The sequence below is a fragment of the Typopeltis vanoorti genome, chromosome 12 (genome assembly GCF_054136105.1).
Source record: "Typopeltis vanoorti isolate ZY-2024b chromosome 12, IOZ_Tvanoo_1.0, whole genome shotgun sequence".
NCBI lineage: Eukaryota > Metazoa > Arthropoda > Arachnida > Uropygi > Thelyphonidae > Typopeltis > Typopeltis vanoorti.
The window spans coordinates 35,836,901-35,862,286 of NC_143560.1; the positions used below are offsets into that span (position 1 = coordinate 35,836,901).

The window sequence follows — 25,386 nt, forward strand, 5'->3', positions numbered from 1 at the left end:
TCTTAAGAGAGTACTGAATACACTTAATTTTACAAAAGCCAACATCAATCCTGACAAAGTTGTAATAAACAAATCTTCTCACGTTCTTACAGCTGCCGAAAAAAGCATTCTCAGCAAAGGTCTAAATTTTATTCCTTCGCCAAGATTTATTCCTAAAGAATCTCTCCTTACCAAAATGGAAAAGGCCATTTCATTCCTTCCTACTCAAGATGGTAAACTTCTGCGTATTGAATCCATATTCATTATTAATAATGCAAAACCTCCAACAGATAATATTTCTTCAGCTGAACGACAGGCTATAAAAAGCCTAAAAAACAACAGAGATATAATAATATTATCGGCAGATAAATGCAATGCTACAGTTGTCCTCAGTTCTGAAGATTACCATAATAAGATGCTTCAATTGCTTGAAAATAATACATATTCAATACTTCAGGAAGATCCACCTCTAGAACTACAAAATCGCACCAACAATTTATTAAAAATAACAACTGAATTATCTCGCAACATTCGCCTTTCTCTACGCTTTCTTCATCCGCTTATCGACGTATTTATGGAGTTCCTAAAATCCACAAGGAAAACATCCCTCTTCGTCCAATTGTGGAAGGTATTGATTCTCCGACTTACAAACTTTCTAAACATCTTGCTAAATACCTCAGATGTTTTTCTAACAAGTCTTCGTCTTATATCAACGACACCATGGACTTTGACACATTAAGGATATAACTATCAACGAGAATGACATCATATAGTTTTGATATAGTTTCCTTATTTACAAATGTCCCTACAGAAGAAGTACTAAAAGAATTACTAAAAGACAAATTATCCAAAAAAAAATTTTTTTTTTGTTTTACTGACCCATTGCATTATTAAGTCTGGTTACTTTCGTTATCATGACACTATCTACAAACAAAACCAAGGTCTAGCGATGGGAAATCCTTTATCCCCTATTCCTGCAAACATTTATTTAGAGGATTTTGAAACAAAAGCTATATCATCCTTCTCGTTCAAACCTAAACTTTGGAAATGGTATGTGGATGACATTTTTATTATTTGGAGCCACGGCCACAGTTCTCTCATGGATTTTCTTGATCATCTCAATAATCAACATCCTAATATAAATTTCACAGCTGAACTTTAAGATGACAATTCTCTACCTTTCCTGGATATAAAACTGTCCCGCTGCTCTGGAAAATTTAGAATTTCAATATATAGAAAACCTACGCACACAAATAGATATCTTCGTAGTCAGTCCCATCATTTTCCTCCACAAAAACGTGGAACTATTTCTACCTTAGGACATAGAGTACGCTCTATTCTAAATGACCCGGATGAACTACAAAAAGAAATTAATTTCCTCTCATATGTCTTTAGACAAAATGGATATTCTGATAGAACCATTAAAAAATTCCTTCTAGATCCTCCTAGCCACCGCACTGAAGAAATAACCAATATTAAGGGTAATATCTCTATCCCATACATCAGTTAGTTTCTCGAAAATTAGCTAGAGTTCTTAAGAAATACAACATCAGGACTTTATTTACTACACTTCCAAAAATCCGCTCTCTAGTGAGCCATCCGAAGCCTCATCATCATAATCCGAAATATCCTGGCGTGTACAAGATATGGTGTGATTGTAATATCCCTTATTTTGGTCAAACAGATAAATCTATTGAATTACGTATAGAGGAGCATAAGAGAGACATCTCTTAGAAAAGAACACGCGCCAGTGCCTTGTCCAGTCATGTTCTTTTCTCGAACAATCCTGATGATGAACACCAGGGTCATTCAGTCTGCTGGGATGGATCCAAAAACATCTTTCGTTGCCATGATGAGTTTGAAAGAAAAATTGTGGAGTCCAGAGAAATCATCCTTAATCATGAACATTTAAATAACAATTTGAGCTACAACCTCCCAGATAGCCATTCTGCTGTTGTTCAGTACTGGTGTTCACGAGAGACTGCAAGCACGCACTCACCAAACAATGCCACGACTGAAAGAACAACTTAAATGTAACGACAACGTTTTTTCATATTAATTATGTACTGCAATTTTTTCTTGTGTTTCTCAGTTTTTTTTTTTTTTTGTTTAAACTTCAGTGTTTTTATTGCTGTTTCCTATTTTTAAAAGACAGCTGAAGAAGGCTGTCAAAAGCCGAAACTAGTTGTGTGTTATAGCACTAAAACCGTACAATTATTCTCGGTTTCAGTCATTACATTCTATTTATACAAAAAAAAATATATATATATATATATTTCGGAATATTTTTTTAAAATATAACCTCACATATAAGCCGTTGCAAAACCTTGAGCATATTAGGTTTATGTAGCTAAGGAAAGCAGAAATGTTTAGTTTACTTACTGTTTTCGAAATAAGCATTCAAAAAAATGTTACTTTCTAAGGTTGTTTTGAATACTAATACAGAAATTGTATTAGTAGTAGTATTGTATTGTATTAAGTAATATTATTTTTATACCTGCGACAATGCATCGGTGCTATTTCTCTCCATTCTTTGGTAATAGCGTTGAAGCAACGGCAGCTGTTGAAGTATTCCATGCCATCATATCCACCAATAATGTAAATGTTGAAACCGATCGCAGCACATTTATGATATGCACGGGGTCCTGCTGGATCCACCTCTCTCATCTAAATTATTAGGAAAAAAGGATGATATTTTTTTTAATATTGAACTCAGGCATGCCAAAACGAAATAAAAAAAAAAAAAAAACTGAAAATAGTATACATTGAAACAACCGATGTCTTTTCTCTCACGCTAATACGCTGCTTCGTTACACGAAAAACATTTACAATTTTTTTCAACTGAATGTGAGTTATCGGTCTCATACGTAGATGTCAAAGGTTTCTCTTCGAAATGTCGAAGTTTTGCATGTCCCAAGTAGCCTGATATTAAAAAAAAAAAAATTCAACAAGATATCAACAAGACTTCTGGTCCTGGTTCCAGATTGTATTCCTAAATTGTTTCCAGTACTTATGCTTTGAAAATAACATGAGTTCTTTGTCATCTCTATAGTCTTTCATATTCATTTTATCTTTTACCTCAGATCATAGATGAAAGCTTATATTCAGTCTACCAAAGAAAAAAAAAAATGAAAGCTATCCGCCATATTATCGGTGCAGAGTCTTAATCTCTGTCCTCTCTAAAGCATCCATTTTCTTCACCACTCACCCAGTACAGTCGCTGGGACTCCTAGTCTGCATCAGCCACTCTTGGCCATCTCTTACTTTTTGACACAAGTCATGGAAAGATCCGGAGAACTTTGTTTTCTTTCTTGACGTTTCCAAGGATTTGGTCTCTCTGTGTCCTTTGTAACTGAGTGGTTAGACTGTTCATCCACTGTGTGGGGGTTAATCGCTTTTTCTCAAAGATTTCTCAAGCAATGCTGGAATTTTCAGGAATGTAATTTCTCTTGCTTTCTTTATCTGCTAGACAGACAGATGACCTTGTCTTGGAGATCTTAAATCTGATTCTTAGTTTGCTGATGACAGTACACTTCGTGTCTTCTTTTCATTTGACATTCTTTACAATGTTCAAACTTTTTACGGTTTAGGATTTTCAGTATGTCTTAAACACTAATTTCCTTGCCATCCTTCAATCGGGAGAGGATCTCTTCGTATTCACTTATCTTGTAACTTCGATATCACTAAAACACAGAAACACTAAAAGATGTCATTTCACTTTCTCTTTCCTGTGATGGAAATTCAGGTACTCTTATCCAGATGTCCAAATAAGATTAAATTTCACTTCTTGGACTGACGTACACATACCTCTTCTGGTACAAACATGTCATATACATAGCCTCCTGAGCGATCAAGAAACGTATGGCCTTTTTCAAGCGACACTATCATCCGTACAACTACTAACTTATATACTTGTAAATCTCAATGGAATTTGGGGTAATGCATCAAAAAAACTTCTTAAAAATTCTTGAGGCTAACTAGAAAAGACCACTCCTCTTAATTGTCGAACCCTTTTTCATTTGCTCATTCCAGTCACTTTCTCACAGAAGTTCTGTTTATACCCTTAGCCTTTTCTGTATTTGGCTATCACCATTTCTTTACTTTTCTTTAAGCATATAAAAACACGAGCAACTATTCACCAACATACATTCACAGTTCATCTTCTGATCCATGAAACTAACTTGGTTATTTAATAAAAAATAAACTTGGTGATTCTCAAACTCTTCACAATAATAAATAAATCCAATTTTATCCTTCTTTACCAAGCATGACACTAATGTGTCAGGGGTTTTTGTATCTCCTTGTGTACGTAATTAATATTAAAAAAAATAGATGACTTAGAATAACAAAATAGAATAGAATAGCAGAACAGAAATGTTTCCAAAATAGCACGATACTATTGTTTCTTCCCTGTAATACAGCAGTATAATAGATACTTGTGTGATGGTTTGTTTGCTTTGTATGCATCATTATTTTCATTCACGTTGTCTTTTACTGAGATGGAAACGTCATATTGCCTACAGCACGTGGAAGTGAGTCATAAACGGCTGATGAGAACTAGTATTTTTATCTTACGCAGTTGCTGCATACAAACTAGCTTCCAAATTGTTTTCGTTATTCTGAAAGCATTGAAAAGAGGTGTGCAGTGTACAACTGAGGAACAAGCGCTTCGAAGTAAAATAAAATATGAATGATGATCATTAGAGCTAACAAAAAAAAATTAATTAACGTAACAAAAATAAAAATACTTAAAAATTGTACAATACTAAAATATGAACCGTTCATCTTAATACGAAATTGATTCAAATTGGACATATTATCCTCACTTCCAGTCATGTTATTATGATAATATTACTATTAACCAAGGCCAGTGTCCTGTTTTACAATATGAATCGATATTTTTGAATTCAGAAAGTAAGCATTTAACACTTTTCATATTATAAGATTGGAAAAAGATGAACAAAGAATAATTCCTCTGTATATACAAAATTATTTAAATATGCGTGTTTCTCTTACCATCGCCCATCTGTCAGCTCTTGTGTCGTACGTCTCAATAATGTTCGTAGGACTGTTTTCGCTCCACCCTCCAACTGCAAACATGACTTCGTGCGGTATCCTTGGGAGAGCCATCGGTGGAGTAACCACTTCAGTGCTCTGCTGGGTAATCATCTCCAGATCGTAAAAGAATTTGAGAGTATCTATAATTATTGACTTGCACTTTTTGTTTTTAGAAACCCAAGGATGCAGCTTAATTTTCGCTACAAAATACTCAGTGTCTGTTAGACCTAACCGAATGGATTGCATTAAGTCAATGATATGTGCCTTTCGATTTTCTACATCGTGGTTAATCCATCGGATTATAAACTCCCAAGCTATCTCCTCCTTGACAATATTCAACTCTTCCGAACTCAAAATAGGAATAATATCTTCTACATTTAGTTCCAACAGCTCTTCACTTTTTTTTGCTATTTCTGTGAAATTGTGCATGAGATACCTGGAAAAGAAAATCAGGCTGCTTTACAACATAATTTTTAAATAGATTCAAAATATTTTTCATTAATTTTCAATTCATTCAATTAAAATTCATTAATTTTTCATTTTTTTTTACTTTGATTCTTAAGCAGTCTTTTTACTCGAAGTGCTTCTTTTTTCAACATCATTGCATATTACGATTTGAATTTTCATATACTGTTTTATCGTTTATGTCGTATTATTTATTTTGTCTATGTTTGCTGAACGTGATTTCTTTTTTGTAACGTATAGTAAGCTGTAATAGCACTCCAGTCACGAAGCATTTCAACTTGAAGAAGAGGAAGCGACCATTACTATACAGCGGATAATTTTTTTTTTTTTGTAAAATTGCCTTAAAAATGTCTTGAAAATTATTACTAATAATATTATTATTATTATCGAATGTAACATATTACTATCATTTAAAATTCTTCTGGCAATATAAATCAAGTAAGAACTGAAATTATTACAAAACCACCGTATTACACGGGGGATGCATTCCAAGAAATCAGCGTAAAGCGAATTTCCGCGTTAAACGGGCATGTCGTTTTTTTTTTTTTCACGTCTTTTGACTGTTTTCAGTGATTGATTGATTTCTTCTTTTCTCCTATTAATGCATTGTACAAAATCTTGAAACAGATCATTTTTATTCAACATACAATGAAATAATTGTATGTTGAATAAAAATTGTAATTTCTGGGTGATGTTCTGCGCATATGCTATATGCCCGCAGCGCAGTGGCGCACTCAAGATTTAATCTTGGGGGGGGGGGGGCGAGTTGAGTAGACGATTTGAGAATACACACTACGCATTGCATACGAGCTATGACTGAGCATCTGCAGTGATCGCCAATACATGATACCCGTGATCTCCTCTGGCTCGGCTCGGGCAAACGAAGTACCGCCCGAGCACTACTTCGTTCGCCTTGCGTTCACAGCGACCATGATTCCCGAGAGCTATAGGGTATTCCCACCTTACGTGACCGCTAATTCATAAGTAGCATAGATATAGAAGACACAACATACATTTAAAAAAAAAAATGAATTTTAATTAGGAAACGATTTTTGGAAATTTTCCTAATGTTTTTTCCCTTTTTTGGGGGGGGAAGGGACCTCTGTTGGCGCACCCAGGGAGGGGAACAGAGGTCCCTTATAGACAATAGCGTGTCGTATACTTATGCAGTTGCGGAAAAAGCTACGTAAATTTGGGGTATTGTATTATATTATCTGTATTGTATACATGACATAATGATAAACTTGATATAAAAATACAATAAAGATTGAAATCGTTCAGGATTCAATTTTAAATAGCTGATATTCCTGTTGTTTTCCCGAGAACTATCGTAAGTCTGTGGAAAGAGTTAACGCTATTCAAAAGAACTTTGTGGAGTGGAGTAGAGTAGTACACTTTTGTTTAAAAATAAAACTATGCTAGGATGTCCTTTATTAAATTCGATCCATTTGAGTTTATGTACTATAATAATCTCTTTTGTCTAATTTTATCACTACAAATGGTCAGATCGAAATGAATATTGAAATGAGTCGACAAATTTTAATTGAGATCTTAAATATCATTTTCTTTTTTATTAAATTCACCTAGCGAGTACAGAATTATTAATATCATTTCGAATAATTTTGCCCTATTCTGTCGATACACACGCATCAATTAAAATCGCAACTGTACCGCATAGATATTTATCTTCTTCTTCGTCGTCGTCTTGTACGTGCATACTAAATCCCAAATGCTATTATCTTCTATTCAGCCAGAGTGCAGTTATAACAATATATAATTTGGATACCTTTTGTCCCTTTACGCTCCTGTAAATGGTCCGGTTGACACAAACAAACACTGGAATGGCATGATATATATATACATATATATATATATATATACTGTATATATATATATATTTTTTTTTTTTTTTTTTTGTCAGGATTATAAATACCAGAATTGATTATAATCTATAATCCATCACGCGGAATCCTGGAATAGCATAGGCGGATGGACAGAACAACGACTCTTATACGGAATGGTCTATAAGTCACAAACTAGTTTAAAATTTGAATAACTCATAACTAATAAAAAGAAAACTCCAGCTCCTGTATTTCATTACGACAAAAAAGAATAAAAATAATTAATAGATAAAAAGTTATTAAATGTTTAAAGAGGCGTATGTAGCTCACTTGAACTGACGCTTGCATCCTTTACGCTAATCTGCCCTTGAACTTAAGTTCAAGCCAACTGGAGTCATTTTTTGTAAGCCTTTCTTCAATTGGTTCCCGAGTTAGTCGATCTCTGGCACGGGCAAGCGGATTTTTTCTCCCGGAAACTCGGATTTTTCGTTTCGTAAACTTAAGAAAATCTACCGTAGTACTCAGATTATTTCAGACAGTAAAATATCCTGTTAGGGTTAGGTATAAAGACTTATTTATTTTTTGAAATATACACGCTATAACTTTTGACACGCTCCTCCAGATATTTTTATAAAATTACTATCACTCGACATAGTCCTTTGAATAATATACATAGTAGCGGGCATTATGACAGCTTTCTCAAAAACAACAGAAACACTAACAATTGAAAATACAACTCTTAACAGCCTCAGTACTATTTTGTCCGAACAGTAAGTAATATCTGTTGTTAAACCAGTTCCAGGTTTATGACTAATCGATGAAAGGTATTCCTCCCCCCCTCGTTATATTTTCTATTTGCAAACAGAATGTATACCACCAGAATTTAACTACTGACTCCAAGACCAATGTTGTTTGATACTATTTGTTACAGAGAATGAATTCACACCCACCCACACCCACACCCACACCCACACACACACACACACACACACACACACACACACACACACACACACACACACACACACACACACACACACACAAAATCGTTATAACAGTTTTAACATTTTAATATTTATTATATAATGAATATAATAATATAATAATAATAATGAATGAGTTTAGAAAAGGACGATCATGTATAGACCCAGCCTTTTGCCTAAAATTAATAACAGAGAAAAGAAGAGAATACAATTTAGAAACCCATATTGTATTTATTGACTTTTAAAAAGCTTTTGACAATGTTAAAAGAAGCATTTTATTTAACATATTAAATGAAAGACAAATACCAAATAATATCCTAAAAACTGTTATAAGTATATATGAAAATAATCAAATACAAATAATATTAAATCATGAGCTATCATATACGAGAGAGATAAACCAAGGGGTCCGACAGGGATGTCCCCCCTCAGCAACTCTTTTTAATATTTACCTAAATGAAATAATAATAAAATGAATAAAAATTTCCATCAAAATATTAAACTTTCTTCTACTGTGAACTTCAACACTCTCCGTTTTGCCGACGACCAAATAATAATTACAAATTCTGAAGATAACTTACAGAAAGCTATTTTAGATCTAAATGAGATATCCAAAGATTATGGTATGATAATATCAACGGAAAAATAAAAAACTATGGCATTTAAAGGACAAGATCCAGCAAGAACTAAGATAGTAATAGATAACAAGATCTTAGAACAGGTGAATTCATTTAACTACCTAGGATGTATGATCACATATGAAAATGAAAAAGATATAAACGTAAAAATTGCAAAATATTTAAAAATGTAATTAACTCTATATTTAAACCAAACCTAGTTCAAAAACAAAACAGACTAAAAGCATATAATACATTAGTCCTACCTGTCCTATTGTATCGAAGTGAAATCTGGACAATAAAACAAAAAAGACAAACAAAGATTAACAACAGCAGAAATGAAGTTTATGAGAAAAACTGCAAAGTATATCCTAGTTGATCACAAAATAAACGAAAAAATTATGAAAGAATTAAACCAAGAATCAGTAATAGAAAAAATTAAAAAATATAAGCATAAATGGATGGAACATGTTCAAAGAATGAAAATAAAAAGATTATCAAAACAAGCCTTAACCACTAAACATACAAAGACGTCTGTGACATGTCTTTTGTTTATTGCACCAAAATTGATTTTGAATATATTGTTTTCACATATAAAATACAACCGAATATAGACGTTAGACAATCTTGTGCCTATTTCCATTCAGCCGAGAAAAGTTGCCAACGGCGTGTATCGGCTATTTCGTTTGCGTTTGCACAAATTCATCATTATTTGAAAAATAATGATGAATTTGATCCAGCAAATCACCCTCGCCCAAAACTCGTCCAAAAAACTGGCAGAAAATCGACCGCTTTCTGATTTTTAATTAGTACGTTAAGGGGTTAAAGTACAAGTCGTTAGGGAAAAGAAAACCAGGACGTCCTCTTAAACGATAACTTCTAAGGCCGGAACAGGCTACGCCTAAATCCTTGATATGTATGATGATGATGCTGTTATAATAATGAATTATAAAAGATTTTTGCATTTGGAAACACTCTTGAAATTCCAGGCCCCTCCCCCCAGATCATGCACACACACACACACACACACACACATGCAAAATGATGTCCCTTATAGAGCGTAATTAATAATCCAAAGGCTTATTTTAGTTCTTGATATTCTCACTGTCAACACTGTAGCGCTACATAAGAAGTAAACGAATTTTGTAAAAAATCGAAAATAAATAATGTAATTCATAGACTATGCAGAAGTCGATATTTTCGAATCCCGCCATGTCGCTTGTGAAAGTCTTTATGTGGAAGATGATGTTTATTGCCTGTTGTGAGATCAGCAGCCTTGCTTAATGTAGACTAAGAGCGATTTGAATGAAAAATATTTGATCTCCACGGCAAGCTTCCTGGTTATAATCCCTTAGTCTGTCCACGGTACTATATGCTATAGATTTCGACTCTTTCGTGAAGTAGTATAAAAGCACAGTTGGACTGAGACAAAAATGCCTACATTTCCTACAACAGGTTGTGTTCGAAAATTCAAAGGTGTGGAGTTGATCCATTCTAACTCAGTGCAGTGAAAACCACGACAAGATTCTCAACAACTGTGCGCAAATGTAAAGGCACTATTGCACACAGACAATCGTTTTTAGATTCGTTTCGCAAAATGAATAAGCATTCAATAGATTCGTTCTGTCTCTCCGTATGAAAAGTATTTCTAGGATCTGGATGGAAGTGTATTTTATTAAAATTTAGTATTTGGAATCCTTTCAAAAATTTGTTGAATCGTCTCAATTTTCGTCACAATTGAGCATTTGCTCTGCTTGCTTATTTTCCGAAAATATGAGTAATTGATTCCAGAATAGGGTTGAACAAACAAAACAAATTTCTCGTTATAGTGTCCTGGTTCCCAACACCTTATGCATGCTTTCAGGTCACATCCTCGTTATTGATCTGACGTACATAAATGTGTCACGTCTTTTTAGGATAAATTCCAACTCATTGTAATGAGTTGGAATTTATCATCTCCGCAACCAATTTGAATTTTCGAACGCAACCATTGTAAAGAAATATATGCCATTTTTGTCTCAGTTTAATTAACCCTGTGCTTTTATTCAGCATCGAAAAGCTCTTTTCTTGATACTTCGATACGTTCCTTTAATATAATTTCTCCCAAACGGCAGTCTGCCTTGTTTTCAACTAATACCATAAGCATTCTTCAGTGCATACTAATACGGGTTGTTTCGGCGATTCGAGTAAGGAAGCAGTGTTCTCAAACTTTCAGTGTCCACGTACCTTTTTTTTATTTTTTATTTTAGTACCGCTGGTCTCCCATCTTCCGCCCTCTTAAGTAATTAAGTAAATTTATTGGAGAGTTCAGACAGCATAGTTCTAACTCTTTGAATTTAAACTTTTAACGCAGACAATTTGAACCACGCAGCTTCAACGCGATTGTGTCCTCAACTAGACTCGGCCTTAATGGAGGTCAATCGATACATGGCAAGAGAAACATTTTGTTTAAAACTTCCTTTAGATTGTTTTAGTTATTGAAAACTTAATTACTGAATAGACCTGCACTCAGTTGCGACAGTACGGCAGCAACAGTATAAAAATTTTTTTAAAAAAGTAATCAGACTTAAAAAGTGTCTCTTACCCACTAAACGAGCTATCGCGTACCCCTCGGGGTGTATGTACCACACTTTGGGAAACACTGGTGTAAAGGCATGAAAGCAACTCTGATATTCTTCACAAAATTAACAAAATATAATCACAGTCTATAGTACAGAATGATAAACGGGTTGGATTGTTGTAATATGAATGATAATGCTAACAAGAATAATGTCAAAAATGTACTTTATATGATTGTCTACGACCATTTCTTGTTTATTCATCCATTAACATGGTTTAAAACAACATTTTGGTATACACTGCTCGACAAAATTAACCAAATAAAAAGTTTTTCATGAATATTTTATTTTTATCAGTGTCGCCAAAGGAGAATATTTGATATGTAGGTATTCTGATATGCAAATTTCGAGAACAGCAGAAATTGATCTACCACTCAACGGGCCCTCGGACAAAGCAATTTACTCAATGCCTATAAAAACACGGATTGCGACCACAGCATTCCAGTTTTTTTCTTGTTTTTTTCTGCCCTGTTCACTAGGTCGGCACATCTCCAGTACCTTCAGAATGGCAAGTTAGCATTGTTGAGTTGGGCGAGCAATGGATGACTTGAAGCTGTACATACTACCAAGATGAAGAGTCGTCTTGCTAGGACGCAGTTTCATGGGACAGGAACCATTACAAGAAGAGTTGCCCAAGGTTTCCCGATGGCTACATCAACCAGAATAGACCGCTCTTTGGTTCTAAACAGAACCATGATAATGGCACTTATGGTGGATGCAGTGTTTAGTGTAGGGCAGAATAATGATCAATGGGAGCACCTCTTTAAATATTTTTGATAGGAATACCCTAAAACTGCACTGGGATACAGAGAATAAGTCAACAATCCCTACTGTGCGTCTCTATAGGGATGCAGGTGGCACAGATTTGCTTTTCATGCATGACAGTGCAATATCCATTATATCCGTCGACATTTCTCGCTGTCTCCTCATTTCGTTGTTGTTCTGTTATACACTACCATACATACCAAATTTTGTTCTGGTTCATCGCGAACTACAAGAATTACACCACATTTTTTGAGTGTTTTCTTAAGTTTATCGAGCAGTGTAGGCCAGTGGTATAAACAGGATTATTATCATCGACCTTCCCCAGGGAGACGTAAATTCATCTCCGTGGCAGTGTCATAAACTTATGAGTTGCATAAATTCATCCAGAAATGGTGGATTCATGAGATAAGATGTTATCAAGAGGATGGGAATAGTCTCCTGTTAAAATTAATTTTCACTATCTGCTAACATGCTGTCAGGTTCGTTAAAATGACATTTCTCAAAATGACAGCTACGCATCTTCATTTCGATACTCCCCCACCCCCCATCCCCCACACACCATTTTTTACTTACTTGTGTGCTACTTTCTCCAATTCCCAACAGAAGTATCCGCGCGCAAATCTTCGAATTCCAATACAGTTTTCAGCATCCATGTTGTCTATAATGAAGCGGCAGCAGTCGTCGATCATTCCTATGACATTGAATTGGTCGGCAGCAGGCAACAGATCAGCTACGTTGCCACAGTGGACGTGGGTTATTCTAGTATAGGCGTATTCGATTATAAGACGTAACATATTTGAGGAAATGCCAGGAATCGTAATTTCTCGACGGTCTTGGGAGTTTAGGGTGCTTGTAAAGAGGGCGCGGAAATAAGGACTACACGCGGCCATGATCAATCTGTGAATCTGAAACACACCGCCATCTTTAGTTAAAAGCTGGCCATCGCACAATTCCCCTTCTTTCCTCATCCCATTCAGGGTGTCAAAGGCTTCAGTGCTAAGAAACCTCTCGGGTCTTCTAGAACTCATCTCTCGACCGTTGCTTGCTGTCTGAGAAGATTTTAAACGAAAAGAAAACTAACACAAGTTTTTTCTTGTAGGATCCTCGTGGTTCTGCACTAAAGGGTTGCTGTTCAGTAACCACAACAACTGTAACCCTCATGCACCCAGGGATAAAGCAACTGGCGCAGTTGAAAGTTTCATTGTTACATAAATGTAATTATTATTGTTGCTGATTTATTATTATGCGTTTTCAGTGTTGACGAGTGCAGTGTGCTGTTCTTCATTGTTGAATTTCTGCCAACTTGCGTAATTATTACGATGAACGAGTCCCACTTTCAGTTAAAAGAAGGGAATGGATAAAAGTAAAGACAACTTCGACAATTTGGTTACATACATACAATATATATATATATATATATACAGGGTGTTCGGGATAAATTTGACAGTTTCGTAAGGAAAAAGAAAATCTTCTTTGTATCTATTAAATTTAATGAATTGACAAAAAAACATTACAGGCAGAGTTAATTACAATACTATCAACAAGATTTACTCAAAATAACCACCATTAGCATCGATCACAGCTTCAATTCTGCTTCGGAACCTCGAACAAGCTGATGCTACAGTCTCCCTGGGAAGGGCCGCAAAAACTGTTTTAATTTTATCCATTAACTGGGCTTTTGTATTACTGGAAGTGCGATTGGTGTCTTTTTCAACTGCGCCCCATACAAAATAATCCATGGGGTTAAGGTCTGGGGAGTTTGGAGGCCAAACATTTGGACTGGTGAAGTCGTAGAAATTTTCAGACAACCATTTTTGACTTTTCCCAGAGGTGTGGCAAGGGGCCGAATCCTGCTGCCATACATACGGCCTACCATTGGCTACCCTTGTTATCCAGGGCTTGACTACAGTTAGCAACTCCACGAACAAAGCCCGAATTCCAATGCCAGGGTTCTTCAACACCTGTTCCTGCAGATTTGCGAGGAATTCTGCTGTACGAACGCAATCAGATCGTCTGCTAGGGATCTTTCTTCTTGCTACATCCTCGTAGTCACCATTGCAAGTCTCTAGTTCATGCCTGATTGTTTTTACTGTATTCAGGGAGCATTGGGCAGCAGTCGTAATATCCTTATTTTGATGGCGGGCACGAATCATCATGATACAAGTTATTCTCTTCCATGATTCAGGTGGGTTCCAGCTATCCATCCTTTCTGACATCCTGTATATGAATGAAGAAGGGTCCAAACTTTTAAATGAAGAGAAGTGTGTGTTAATACATGTAACTTACGGAAAAATATAATTAATTATAAATATGTCAAATTTATCCCGAACACCCTGTATATATATATATATATATTCACACACACACACACACACACACACACACACACACACACACACACACACACACACACACACACACACTCGGGTCTCTTTTTATGGTATCTTTTTTATGCGGTGCGTATTTCATGCAAATTCGGGGTTTCCTCGTTGTTTATAATGAACAGCGTGTTGCAGCACATTCTGCTTACACGTGAGTAACGTGTCAGCAGTGAGTGTTCGTGAAGTTTAATTTTGCATGTGAGTAAGTGTTTGTCTTTATATTATCGTAAGTCTAAATTTTGCTAATTTTTATTTTAAAGATTTAATTTGGCCCACTAAATTTGCAAAGATCGCTTAGCAAAAGGAGAGGGATCTACGATGATTGGTAAGCATTTTAAATTAGGCGATTCTACTATAAGAGCAATTAAAAAGAATGAAGTCACAATAAGAAAATCTGTCATTTCTGGCACAAAACTAAGTGCCAAATTATCATCGTACTGACGAGATGCTTTGTTAGAAAAAACGGAAGGAGCCTCGTAATTTGGATTAAAGAATTAACTCAAAGAAGAATTCCTATAAGTGGTTATTTAATTAAACAAAAAGCTCTTCGGTTTTATGAACAGATGAAGCAATTGGAGTCACCTATTTCCGTTTCCCAGGCTGATGAAGAATTTTCGGCTAGCAAAGGATGGCTAACCGGGTGTTTAAAAAAGGAATGCACTTCATAACGTGAAGATTACAAACGAGGTTGCAGCAGCAGATGAAGAAGCAGCCAAACATTTCCAAGAGAAGTTAGCCAAAATTATTGAAGATGGTGGATATTATCCCGATCAAGTGTTTAACGCTGACGAAACAGGATTGTTTTGGAAGAAAATGCCTAGTTGAACTTACATCGCAAAGTCTGAGAAAAAAGCAAGTGGGTTTAACACTTTCATTGCCAAGCTGAAAATTGGAATTTCGTGTGGTGGCCAAATTTTTTTTATTTTTTTATTTAGTTAGCGACGTCCACGCGATAACGCGTGATCGGTGTTTGGTGAGAGCTCGCATCGCGTGATATCGCGTGATTGGCAATGAACGTGTTAAAGCAAGCAAAGATCGAGTAACGTTGTTACTTTGTAGATGCATCACGAAATCGAATGTTGAAACCCCTCTTAGTAAATCGATCTCGACCACGTGCTCTAAAAGGCAAAGATCTAAAACAGCTGCCAGTACATTGGATGGCTAATATAAAGGCCTGGTAACAACTGCTGTATTTACTGAATGGTTCAATAATTGCTTTGTACCAGAAGTGGAAACATATATGAAGCAAAAAGCTCTCGATTTTAAAATTTTATTAATTGTTGACTGCACCAAGTCATCCGCATTTAGAACATCCAAATATGCAGATAGTGTTTTTTTCATCCAAGCATTATTCAGCCGATAGATCAAGGCATAATTACAACTTTTAAAAAATATTACGTTAAGCACACTTTTCAATTTATATTGGATAAAGTAGAAAATGAATAATTAACAGTAACTGACATTTCAAAACACAATTATATTTTGGACTATTTAAATCCTGATGCATCTACTATCGCTGAAATAAGACCACAAACTTTAAATGCCTGCTGGAAAGCAGCTTGGCCTGGAAGTGTTGCAAACAGCGCAACTATTCAAACATCTACATTATCAGCTGAAATCATTACTTTGGCACAGGAAATTGGTGGAGAAGGTTTTGAGACATTTAGCCAGAATGACGTAGACGATATGCTTGTGGATAATATCTTAGTGACGATGATATTATTGGATATCGATTAACTTTAGATATCGTAGAAGATCCAGAAAACGATAGTGAAACGGAAGAACCCCCCCCCCCCCTCACTGCAAATATAATTCGAGAAGGTCTTGAACTGTGCAGTAAATTGGAAAATCATTTTCTTGTCGATGACACAAATTCTGGACGAGCCTTTAAATTCCAACGTGAGCTGAAGAACTGTATGTCTGGATATCGCGAGCTGTATAAAAAATTAGTGAAATCATCATCGCAAAGTTTAATCACTGATTACATTGCCAGAAGAAAAAAATCAGAACAGAATGAGGGTGAAGCTAATTCTGTTTGTGAAGAACCATTGCCTTTACCATACAGATCTGATGCGCTGACTATCTCTTCTGGTGATGAAAGTGATTTCGCACCAGTTCGCAAACGTTGCCGAATATTGTCAAATAGCGACGATAATTCTGATGAAAAAATGTAAAAAGATTTTTTTACTTTTCAATAAAATTAAATGCATAAAGCTTTAAAACAAAGTTAGGCATTCTTATTTTCCTGAATTTTTATAAACTTTTTTATGCGATTTTAGGTTTATTTTAATTCATTGCTTCGGTTTTACGCGGTTTTAGAAAATTATAGAACGTATCCCTAATTTTTCGACGTAAGTTAGGTTTTCTTTTGTACGATTTTTTTACATACGGTTTTCTGTGGAACGTATCTACCGCATAAAAAGAGACTCCGACTGCTAATTCGATCAACTCGATTTACTGTAATGACATTTAGATTTTTAAAAGCACTCTTTTAAAAATCCACAGTGTTTTAATACCACTCTTTCCGGCAAACCTCTACATTTTTTTTTGTTTCATGCACTGAGTAAATAAACAAATAAACAAACAAAAAATGCTAACCCCTTTTATTCTCCAAAAAGAGTACCGTAGGCAGGCCATTTAGCCCTGACTTTTGAAGACTAGTGGCAGCTAGCCCCTTAGCCATTCTCACAGTAGTTGCCCCAAGACCATCAGCGCATTTAATTGGCACCCGGGGAGGAGAGTACAGTAAGTAACTGTCGCCATCGCGTGGTTCCTAACCTTAACACTTTATTTTATTGTCTGAAATAGTGCGAGTTCTGCATTATTTTATTTTCTTGAGTTTACAGATGAAAACACCGCTTGTCTGTGTAAAAGATCGACTTACTCGGAAACCGTCGAAGAAAGGCCTAAAAAATATTCTAGTCAGCGGCTACCATTCACAAACCTGTGGATAGATTAAAGTTTTTCCCCTGTATTTATTAAGGTTATTTAATTCTTTGTATTTTTTATTCATTTTTACATAATCCGGAAACCCTGCTCTAGACGAAACATTGAACTTTTCCAAGCCATTTCAGGTCCCCAGTAAGCTGAGCGGTAAAATCACACCGGCTAGTGAAATTATTATTATTATTATTACGGGCAACTCCAAGGAGTCTTAGACTCATCGAGGGAGGCCCTAAACAACTACTCAACATCCACACAATATCTATCATACTTTGCCTTGAACTCATTCACAGTCATGGCACCCACAACAGACTCTGGCAACTTATTCCACTCGTTCACCACTCTCCAAGTAAAAAACCTAGTCTAACACCCTTGCTAACCACGCTCTTGCCCAGTTTCCATGGATGGCCCCTAGTCCTCCCACCAACTTCATTTCCTATCCAATGGCAATTACAAACATCGTTGACACCACAGAGGAATTCGATCCTGTAGCCTGTTGATTGGAAAGTGGATACGCTAACCAGTTAGCCAACCAGCCGCATTGCACGTGGTATCCTACTTTTGTGCATTGATTTTTCCAACGAGGTAGTTATCGAACCACTTAATTAATTTACCGTTCATTCCTGTGGCTGTTAGTTTTCTGATTAAAATGATGTGTTCTGCTGTATCAAGAGCCGTAATAACTTTATAAGCATTAGCATTAAAATGGCAGTAAAATCAGAAATTGTACAAACTGGAAAATAAGCTGCGATTAATTTTAAAATCCTCCGAAATTGTAAAAATTCTGCGAATCCGTCAAATACAAATGGCCAGATAATAAAGGTAAAAAAATAGTGGGATGAAGGAAGAAGAAAAAAATGACTCACTTTCATCAAAATACAAAATTATGCAGCTTCCTCTTTAATTTTTTTGTTCCATGATTTCACACGGAATGATCCATATCCAGCTTGTTCCTAAAATGGTATAAAACTTGACCATCAAGAACCGTCCCGGTTACTCTTATTTCAGTTCTTTCTTACATAATGGGCAAATCCTTGAACAGTCAACTTAGCAGAAGTATATCAGATAATACACTATTACCAGAGATTAACATATTTCATGCCATGGAAATGCTTTGAGAAACTCGATTGGCATTGCTATAAGGCATTTGAGTTTGGCACAAAGATCTAATAAGTAAGCACTCAGTCTCTCTCTCTCTCTCTCTTCTTTTTTAATCGTGTTGCAAATTCTCTCTCTCTCTCTCTCTTCTTTTTTAATCGTGTTGCAAATTCTCTCTCTCTCTCTCTCTCTTCTTTTTTAATCGTGTTGCAAATTCTCTCTCTCTCTCAGGTCGAACATTACGTGATGATAGCTAATTCTATACTAAACTATGCATTTGATTCTGGGGTACTACAGAACTGTTTGAAATCATTCTCTTTCCAACTATATCAGTGACGTTCTCCAGATGACCACTAATTCGATCTACAGTTTTTCTGATGACAGTATGTTACAGTAGGAGCCTTTTGACAAGGTACATTGTCTTGCTGAAAGAGAAAATGGTCATATCCGTAAAAACGCCACAAAGTAGGAAGAATTTCATTGCCCAGAATATTCAGATACCTCTCGGAGCTGAGTTCCGACAGAGATCCGACGCCAAACCAGGAAAAACAGGACCATATCATCACACTGCCACCTCCGAATTTCATAGTTGAAGTTACGTACTCTGGTAAGAGAAGTTCAGCAGGCATCCTCCACGCCCACATCTTTTGTCTCTTTGGATGACTACTTACTACTTTGGATGACTACTGTGGAGGTGCAGGGTTCTCCAAAGATGAGATTTCATTACTGTAACAGATTTTGAAAATGTAGTATTGGTATGTTTTGCAATTCAAAGGTTTGTTGTTTGCCGAGATTATCCTCTTTTCGCACGATTATTTCTGCGTTTCATCTTCTGGTATGCTCGTATTAGTGTTGGTTGCGTTGTCGGCTGGTTTTTCATTCATGAAAATATAATGATATGGCTCTATTTGTGGGAGTAGAAACAATGAGAAGCTATAGTGATACAATACGTTCTGAGTGTGAAGAGGAAATCTCCTCCAGGAGATGTGCTTTGCATTAAGGGTAAATATTAAGATTAGTGATCAGAGCTTATTCTACTTTTACCATGAGTTGACTTGGTCTTGCACTATGTGCAGGGTCAGCTAGACCTGCAACACTTGCAGGCGCAAACTTCACTTGTTTGTCTGTTTGCTTACTTGGGAAATGGAGTAAAACCAGGTTTAAAATAGCTTGGTATCTTTAACATTTATTATACCCAAGGTAAAATACTTTCTACATTTATATCTCCTCCTGAGATTTTTATTTAATACGGTTAAAACGCCTTATGGTAACTTGTTCTGATAAAATACTTATAAGCTCTGTATTACTAAAATCTTGGTATTTCTAGCCTGGTTCCCACTGATGAGACCTCGATAGGGGTCGGAACTGGTGAGGGGGGGATGGCTTTGAGAGGCTCTGCTTGGGGATAGGTTTTTGCCTGTCTCTGAGTAGGGCCACCGCTGAGATTATGGCTCTGGCTGGTGGTGGAGTGAGCCTGCCACTGGGTAGAGCCAACGCTGAGAAGTTCTTCTCGGTGACGGAGTGAGCCTGTCACTGAGTGGAACAACGCTGAGTTGGACGGTCTTTCGGTCACAATGGAGTGGTTTAGGGATCGTCCTAATTTTTAGAGAGATCTTTGCTACACCTCAATAAAGGTCGAAACCGGTGAGATTGTCAATATGAGTTCGCTCTCTTAAGGTTTTTGCCTTAAGGGAACAATTTGAGTCTCTGGGGAAAGTGTTTTCCGGCACGGCCCGGTGAGGGGCTTTGTCGGTGAATGCTTTTCTTCGGAATATGAGCGGTTCTGCTCGGTGGTGGTGGTGGGTGGAAGGCCATCACTGAGTGGAGCCAACGCTGAGATGGACGGTCTTTCGCCCACAATTGAGTGGCCTAGGGATCGTCCGAATTTTTACAGTTGGCTTTACTTATTCATAAGGTCGAAACCGGTCTGGGTAGTAGCCCCTTGCCTTTAATACAAAGCATCATACATCTCCTCCAGGAGATGTGCTTTGCATTAAGGGTAAATATTAAGATTAGTGATCAGAGCTTATTCTACTTTTACCATGAGTTGACTTGGTGTTGCAACACTTGCATGCACAAACTTGACGACTTGTTTGTCTGTTTGCTTACTTGGGAAATGGAGTAAAACCAGGTTTAAAATAGCTTGGTATCCTTAACATTTATTATACCCAAGGTAAAATACTTTCTACACACACACACACACACACACACACACACACACACACACACACACACACACACACACACACACACACACACACACACACACACACACACACAGGGGAGAATTACTATTCCTCTGGTCTTTTTATGTTCATCCGTCTTGGAATTTGAAGTAGAATTTTGTTCATTAATGCTCTGTTGTAACCATTCTTTAATAGGATGGTGCTGAGGTAATCGAGTGATTTTTTTTTTTTTATCAGTGGAGATTTTGTAAGCTCTCTCATGTAGGGAACGAATAATGTCTATTTTTTTGCACCAGGTGGTGATGAGACGTGGAGTGGGAATATCGTGCGGTATTTATTGGTTTCCATACACTAATAAATTTTCATGAATTTTGTGAATTTGAATTCACGACCAATGCAGGATCTTTTACATAGCGTGATAAGTTGTTCAAACAAATCGAGGAATAGCAATGGGCAGTCCTATTTCGCCAACCTTAGCCGATTATTTTATGGAACATCTAGAACAGTGGTTCCCGACCATTTTCCACTTGTGTACCCCTTTTAAACCCATTTCTATAAATTTGCTCCTTGTTTTTAAAACAGCTGTTTTTAAATACGGTGTGACATGTGAACAAATATAAAATTACATTTAAATCAGTTATCGATCACTGGACTAATGAAATCTTGTAGCATATTGCAGTTTTCTCAGGCCAACATCATTAAATTAATTTGTGCTGATTTTCATTGACATATCCCATTCTGATCACCAAAAATTTATAATATTCTTATAAGTATTTACGAGTGAATGCAGACTTTTTCTCCTGTGTGCTGGTAGTTTCCCCCTCCTTCTGTAAATCCTGGAGATCGCTTTGTAGGCTTGAGGTGAATGAATCACTATCTGTTGAGTCACAAACACCTTCAATAAGAGATTTCTTAACACCAAAATTAAACAAAGTCCCTTGTCTCTTATTCATATTAAAATTTAAATCTGCAGGCCTATTACTTTTAAAAAATCACGGCACTACGGTTTTTCGAAACTTTCACCCTACAATACGAACTTGCGAAGAAAGTATTCAGTATTACTAGATTTGAGAACTGGATACAGACTACCTTGTTCTTCAATTTCAGTGGAAAAGTTTGCTTCATACTTCCTTGCTGATTGGTCACTGACAATGCAACACAGATGCTATTCCGTTCAGATTTGAGAACAGAGGATACGCCGCCCATTGTCGTAATCGGCTTGCAGGCAATTTTTATGACCAGTCATAAACAGCGGTATTCCCTTTCCCGAATTACTTCCATGTTTAAAAATACACAGCTTGGTCACTGACATCACGGTACACTTATTCACTTTCTGCGGAACACAATTTGGGAAACCCTGAGTTGGGAAAGGACAATTACTACACTAAAAGTACAAACCACATATTTAATTTTACAATATTCGTAACACAGAAATAAGTATAGCTTCGTGTAAAATATTGATAATGATGATCAAGTATTTAACAAACTTTTGATTTATTATTATTAATAATATTTATTTGTGTTATCTGAAAAGTCTATAATAATTGGTATACAGATTACTAGCCGATTGAAACATTGTCATAGAGATCGTTGAGCTTGCTTTGAGGCACTTAGTTTCTTGAAATCAGGCTCAAAAGATGCAAGATACAGTCTTAAATCCGGACTTGCATTAAGCTTGTTGAGGTACTTATTTTTTATGGTGTAAGAAGAAAACGTTCTATCCACTAGTTCAGTATTAGTAAATGGAAAAATGTATTTGAGTGCCTTCTCACTGAGCTGTTCGTATTCCTCACTGACATCTACCCAGAAAGTAATAAGATGCTTTCTTTTTAAAATCAGAATTTAAAGAAGAATTGATTGAAAGTTCGATTAACTGCTGTTTTTCATTGATAGTTTAGCTTCTTTTGAAGGGAAATGCAATCCAATTGTTTTCATTTCATTACTTAAGGGAAGTACTTATAAAAGGATACTTTGAGACCTTCAAAGTGATTTAAAATATTCTCTTTCACGTTTTGGGATAGGTGCAAGTCATTCTCAGATAAGAAGTTGTGCAGAGTTTCAAACACCTCAGGCTGAACTCTTTCAATACACGCTTTCCAAAAATCCAGTTTTTTTTAATCATTGACTCAATTTTGTCGGTTACTTTGGATATAGTGATTGAGATGTTTTGAACTCCTAAGTTGAGTTTGTTTAGTTCTAGAAAAATATCTGATAAATATGCAAGCCTTTGAAGTCAATCACTGTCATAAAATTTTGGAACAAGACGGAAACGATGGTCTTCAAAAAAGAAACCCCTGGACTTCATGTCTAAGTTGAAACAGCAGTGTAAGTACTTTACCACGAGATAGCGTGTTGCGGTACTTACCTCCGTATGCAAAAGTAATGTGCTGTGAAGACTGTTCATTTCTTCATAGAGCGCTTTAAACAATCTGGAGTTTCGTGGTTGTGACTTGATAAAATTTACAACTTTTACAGCCGCATCAAGAACGTCTTTCAGTTCACTAGGAAGAGGCTTGGATGCAAGAGTTTGTCTATGAATGCAGCAGTGACTCCATGGTACATGGGGAGCTACTTCTTTAACTCGGCTGCGTAGGCCTATAAAACAACCTGACATAGACTCGGTTCCATCAGTCCATACACCACAACAATTCGACCAACTAATGTCCTTTTAAATGAAATAACCATCGATCACATTAAAAATATCTTCGCCTGTGGTACGCTCTGTCAATGGGTAACAAAGCAACAGATTTTTCTCAGTTTCATTTTCTGTCAAGTACCTCACGATGATGAGCAAAATAGATTAATCAGCAACATCTACACTTTCATCGACCTGGATGGAAAAGAATTTATTTTTTTTTAAAATTCTATCTACTACTGCAGCTTTAACATCGTCGGACATGTCCTGAATTCTTCAAGACATTGTAAAAAAGAAAATAATAATCAGCTAACGCCTATGTTGTTCCCATATAGGGAGTAGGCGGGGCCGTTTACCCTATCTAACTTTTGGAGACTGAGTGGGCAGTTCAACCTCCACTGGTAGCCAATCAGAGAGATAGCTCCCAAGGCTATCACTGATTCATCGGTGCGCAGTGAAGAAGGCGGCAAGCTAGTACCGCTATCTCGTGGTCTCTAACCCTAACACAATATTTTTAATGTCTGAAAATAGTGTGGGTTCTACGGTCGATTTTCTTGAGTTTACGGGACGAAAAACCCGTTTTCGGGAGAAAAAACCCGCTATCCCGTGCCAGAGATCGACTAACTCGGGAACCGGCCGAAAAAAGGCTTAGAAAAATTTCCTCTAGTCGGCGACTAGATTTGAAAAACCATCCTTTCCTCGTGCGGTCAAGCGCTGTAGAGTGCAGCAAACGCCACTTCTACTGAGCTACACAGGCTCTTGTATTGTTTGAAAAAGATATAGTATCGATTTTGCGGATATGTTCTTCCTCAAACATACAAAAAACGGCATCCTTAATACAAGGAGAAATTAAATCTTTAGCTATGGTGTGGTTTTTAACACATTTAGCTATGCGATAAGCAATACGGTAGGAAGCCTGAAATGCATTCTCATTATCTTTCTTTCCTGACCCATGTATTAAGTTACATTTGGACGCTTTTTCTAAGTGCAGAAAATAATGTATTTCTTTGTTTTTATACATAGGATGTTTAGTTTCTATATGTCGCATGAGTAGAGAGGGTTTCATACAACAGTTGGATAATACTTCCCCACACAAAGGATTAGGACAGTCATCATCCCCTACAAATGAAAACCCATATTTAATTTATTATACTCTTTGCAGTATTTCCTTTTCTTCTGTGTAGTACCTGAGAACATGTGCCTTTTTACTATCTCCCGGTGTGGATGTACTCATAGCTGCAGACACGTGTTGAGAAGTACTTGGCCTTTTGGGTTATAATCCACATCAAGTTTTGGTGTTTTAATCATTCCTGTTTTCAACCACTGATCCATAACTGACACTTAAAAATCACTGAAACTACGTTAAATATTAAATAAAAAAAACACTTGAAAAGAATCACAATTAAAGACAACGCTTACTTATACTCAGTCAATAACTGAACTGATCAAACAGTCTGGCTACTGATGTATTTATATTTTTGGAGAAGTTCTAGAAACGTCGCAAATGGAAGTCAGTGGAAGGTTCGTTATCGCAAAGGTCATTTCTTAGTAACACGCAATTTTTCAAAAGTGATGGATGAACTGTGCGTAATGATTGGTAGAAGAGTGGTTTGGGGGAGGGGGTTCATAGCCACGCACTCACCAATCGTCATTCGCTAATGTGAGCTAGTTTTTGAAGTGCTTTCCATTAGCGGTGATTCAAACTTAACATTTATAGTTCCATAAACTAACGTTTTGCATTTTGTTTACTTTGTTTTTCTGCCATTACTGATTATTTTTCGTGTACCCCTGAACGGCCCAGAACCTATCCATGGGGA

At 36.4% G+C, this 25,386-nt stretch overlaps 2 protein-coding genes across 7 annotated transcripts in view; one reads left to right on the top strand and one right to left on the bottom strand.

Moving 5' to 3' along the window:
• The window catches only part of LOC150100692 (AN1-type zinc finger protein 2A), a 316,183-nt gene that overhangs the window by 79,349 nt on the left and 211,448 nt on the right, over positions 1–25,386 (top strand). The gene's annotated exons all lie outside the window — the stretch shown is intronic.
• On the bottom strand, positions 205–23,548 carry LOC150100695 (kelch-like protein 10). Its single transcript, XM_090401862.1, has 5 exons — positions 23,300–23,548; positions 12,900–13,375; positions 4,996–5,473; positions 2,477–2,646; positions 205–307 (listed from the first exon to the last, which is right to left on the bottom strand). Exons 1-5 carry the CDS (start codon positions 23,546–23,548, stop codon positions 205–207), a joined length of 1,476 nt encoding a protein of 491 aa, XP_090257988.1.

Bases quoted from the DNA above. Each gene is read 5' to 3' on its own strand.
- LOC150100695 (XM_090401862.1), bottom strand. From the start codon at position 23,548: ATGTCAGGTTGTTTTATAGGCCTACGCAGCCGAGTTAAAGAAGTAGCT. The intron at 13,376-23,299 runs GTAAGTACCGCA...AAATCTTCTCAG, and splicing joins CATTACTTTTGCATACGGAG to ACAGCAAGCAACGGTCGAGA. The intron at 308-2,476 runs GTATAAAAATAA...GTTGTTTTTTAG, and splicing joins GCACCGATGCATTGTCGCAG to GCTTTTTATAGCCTGTCGTT.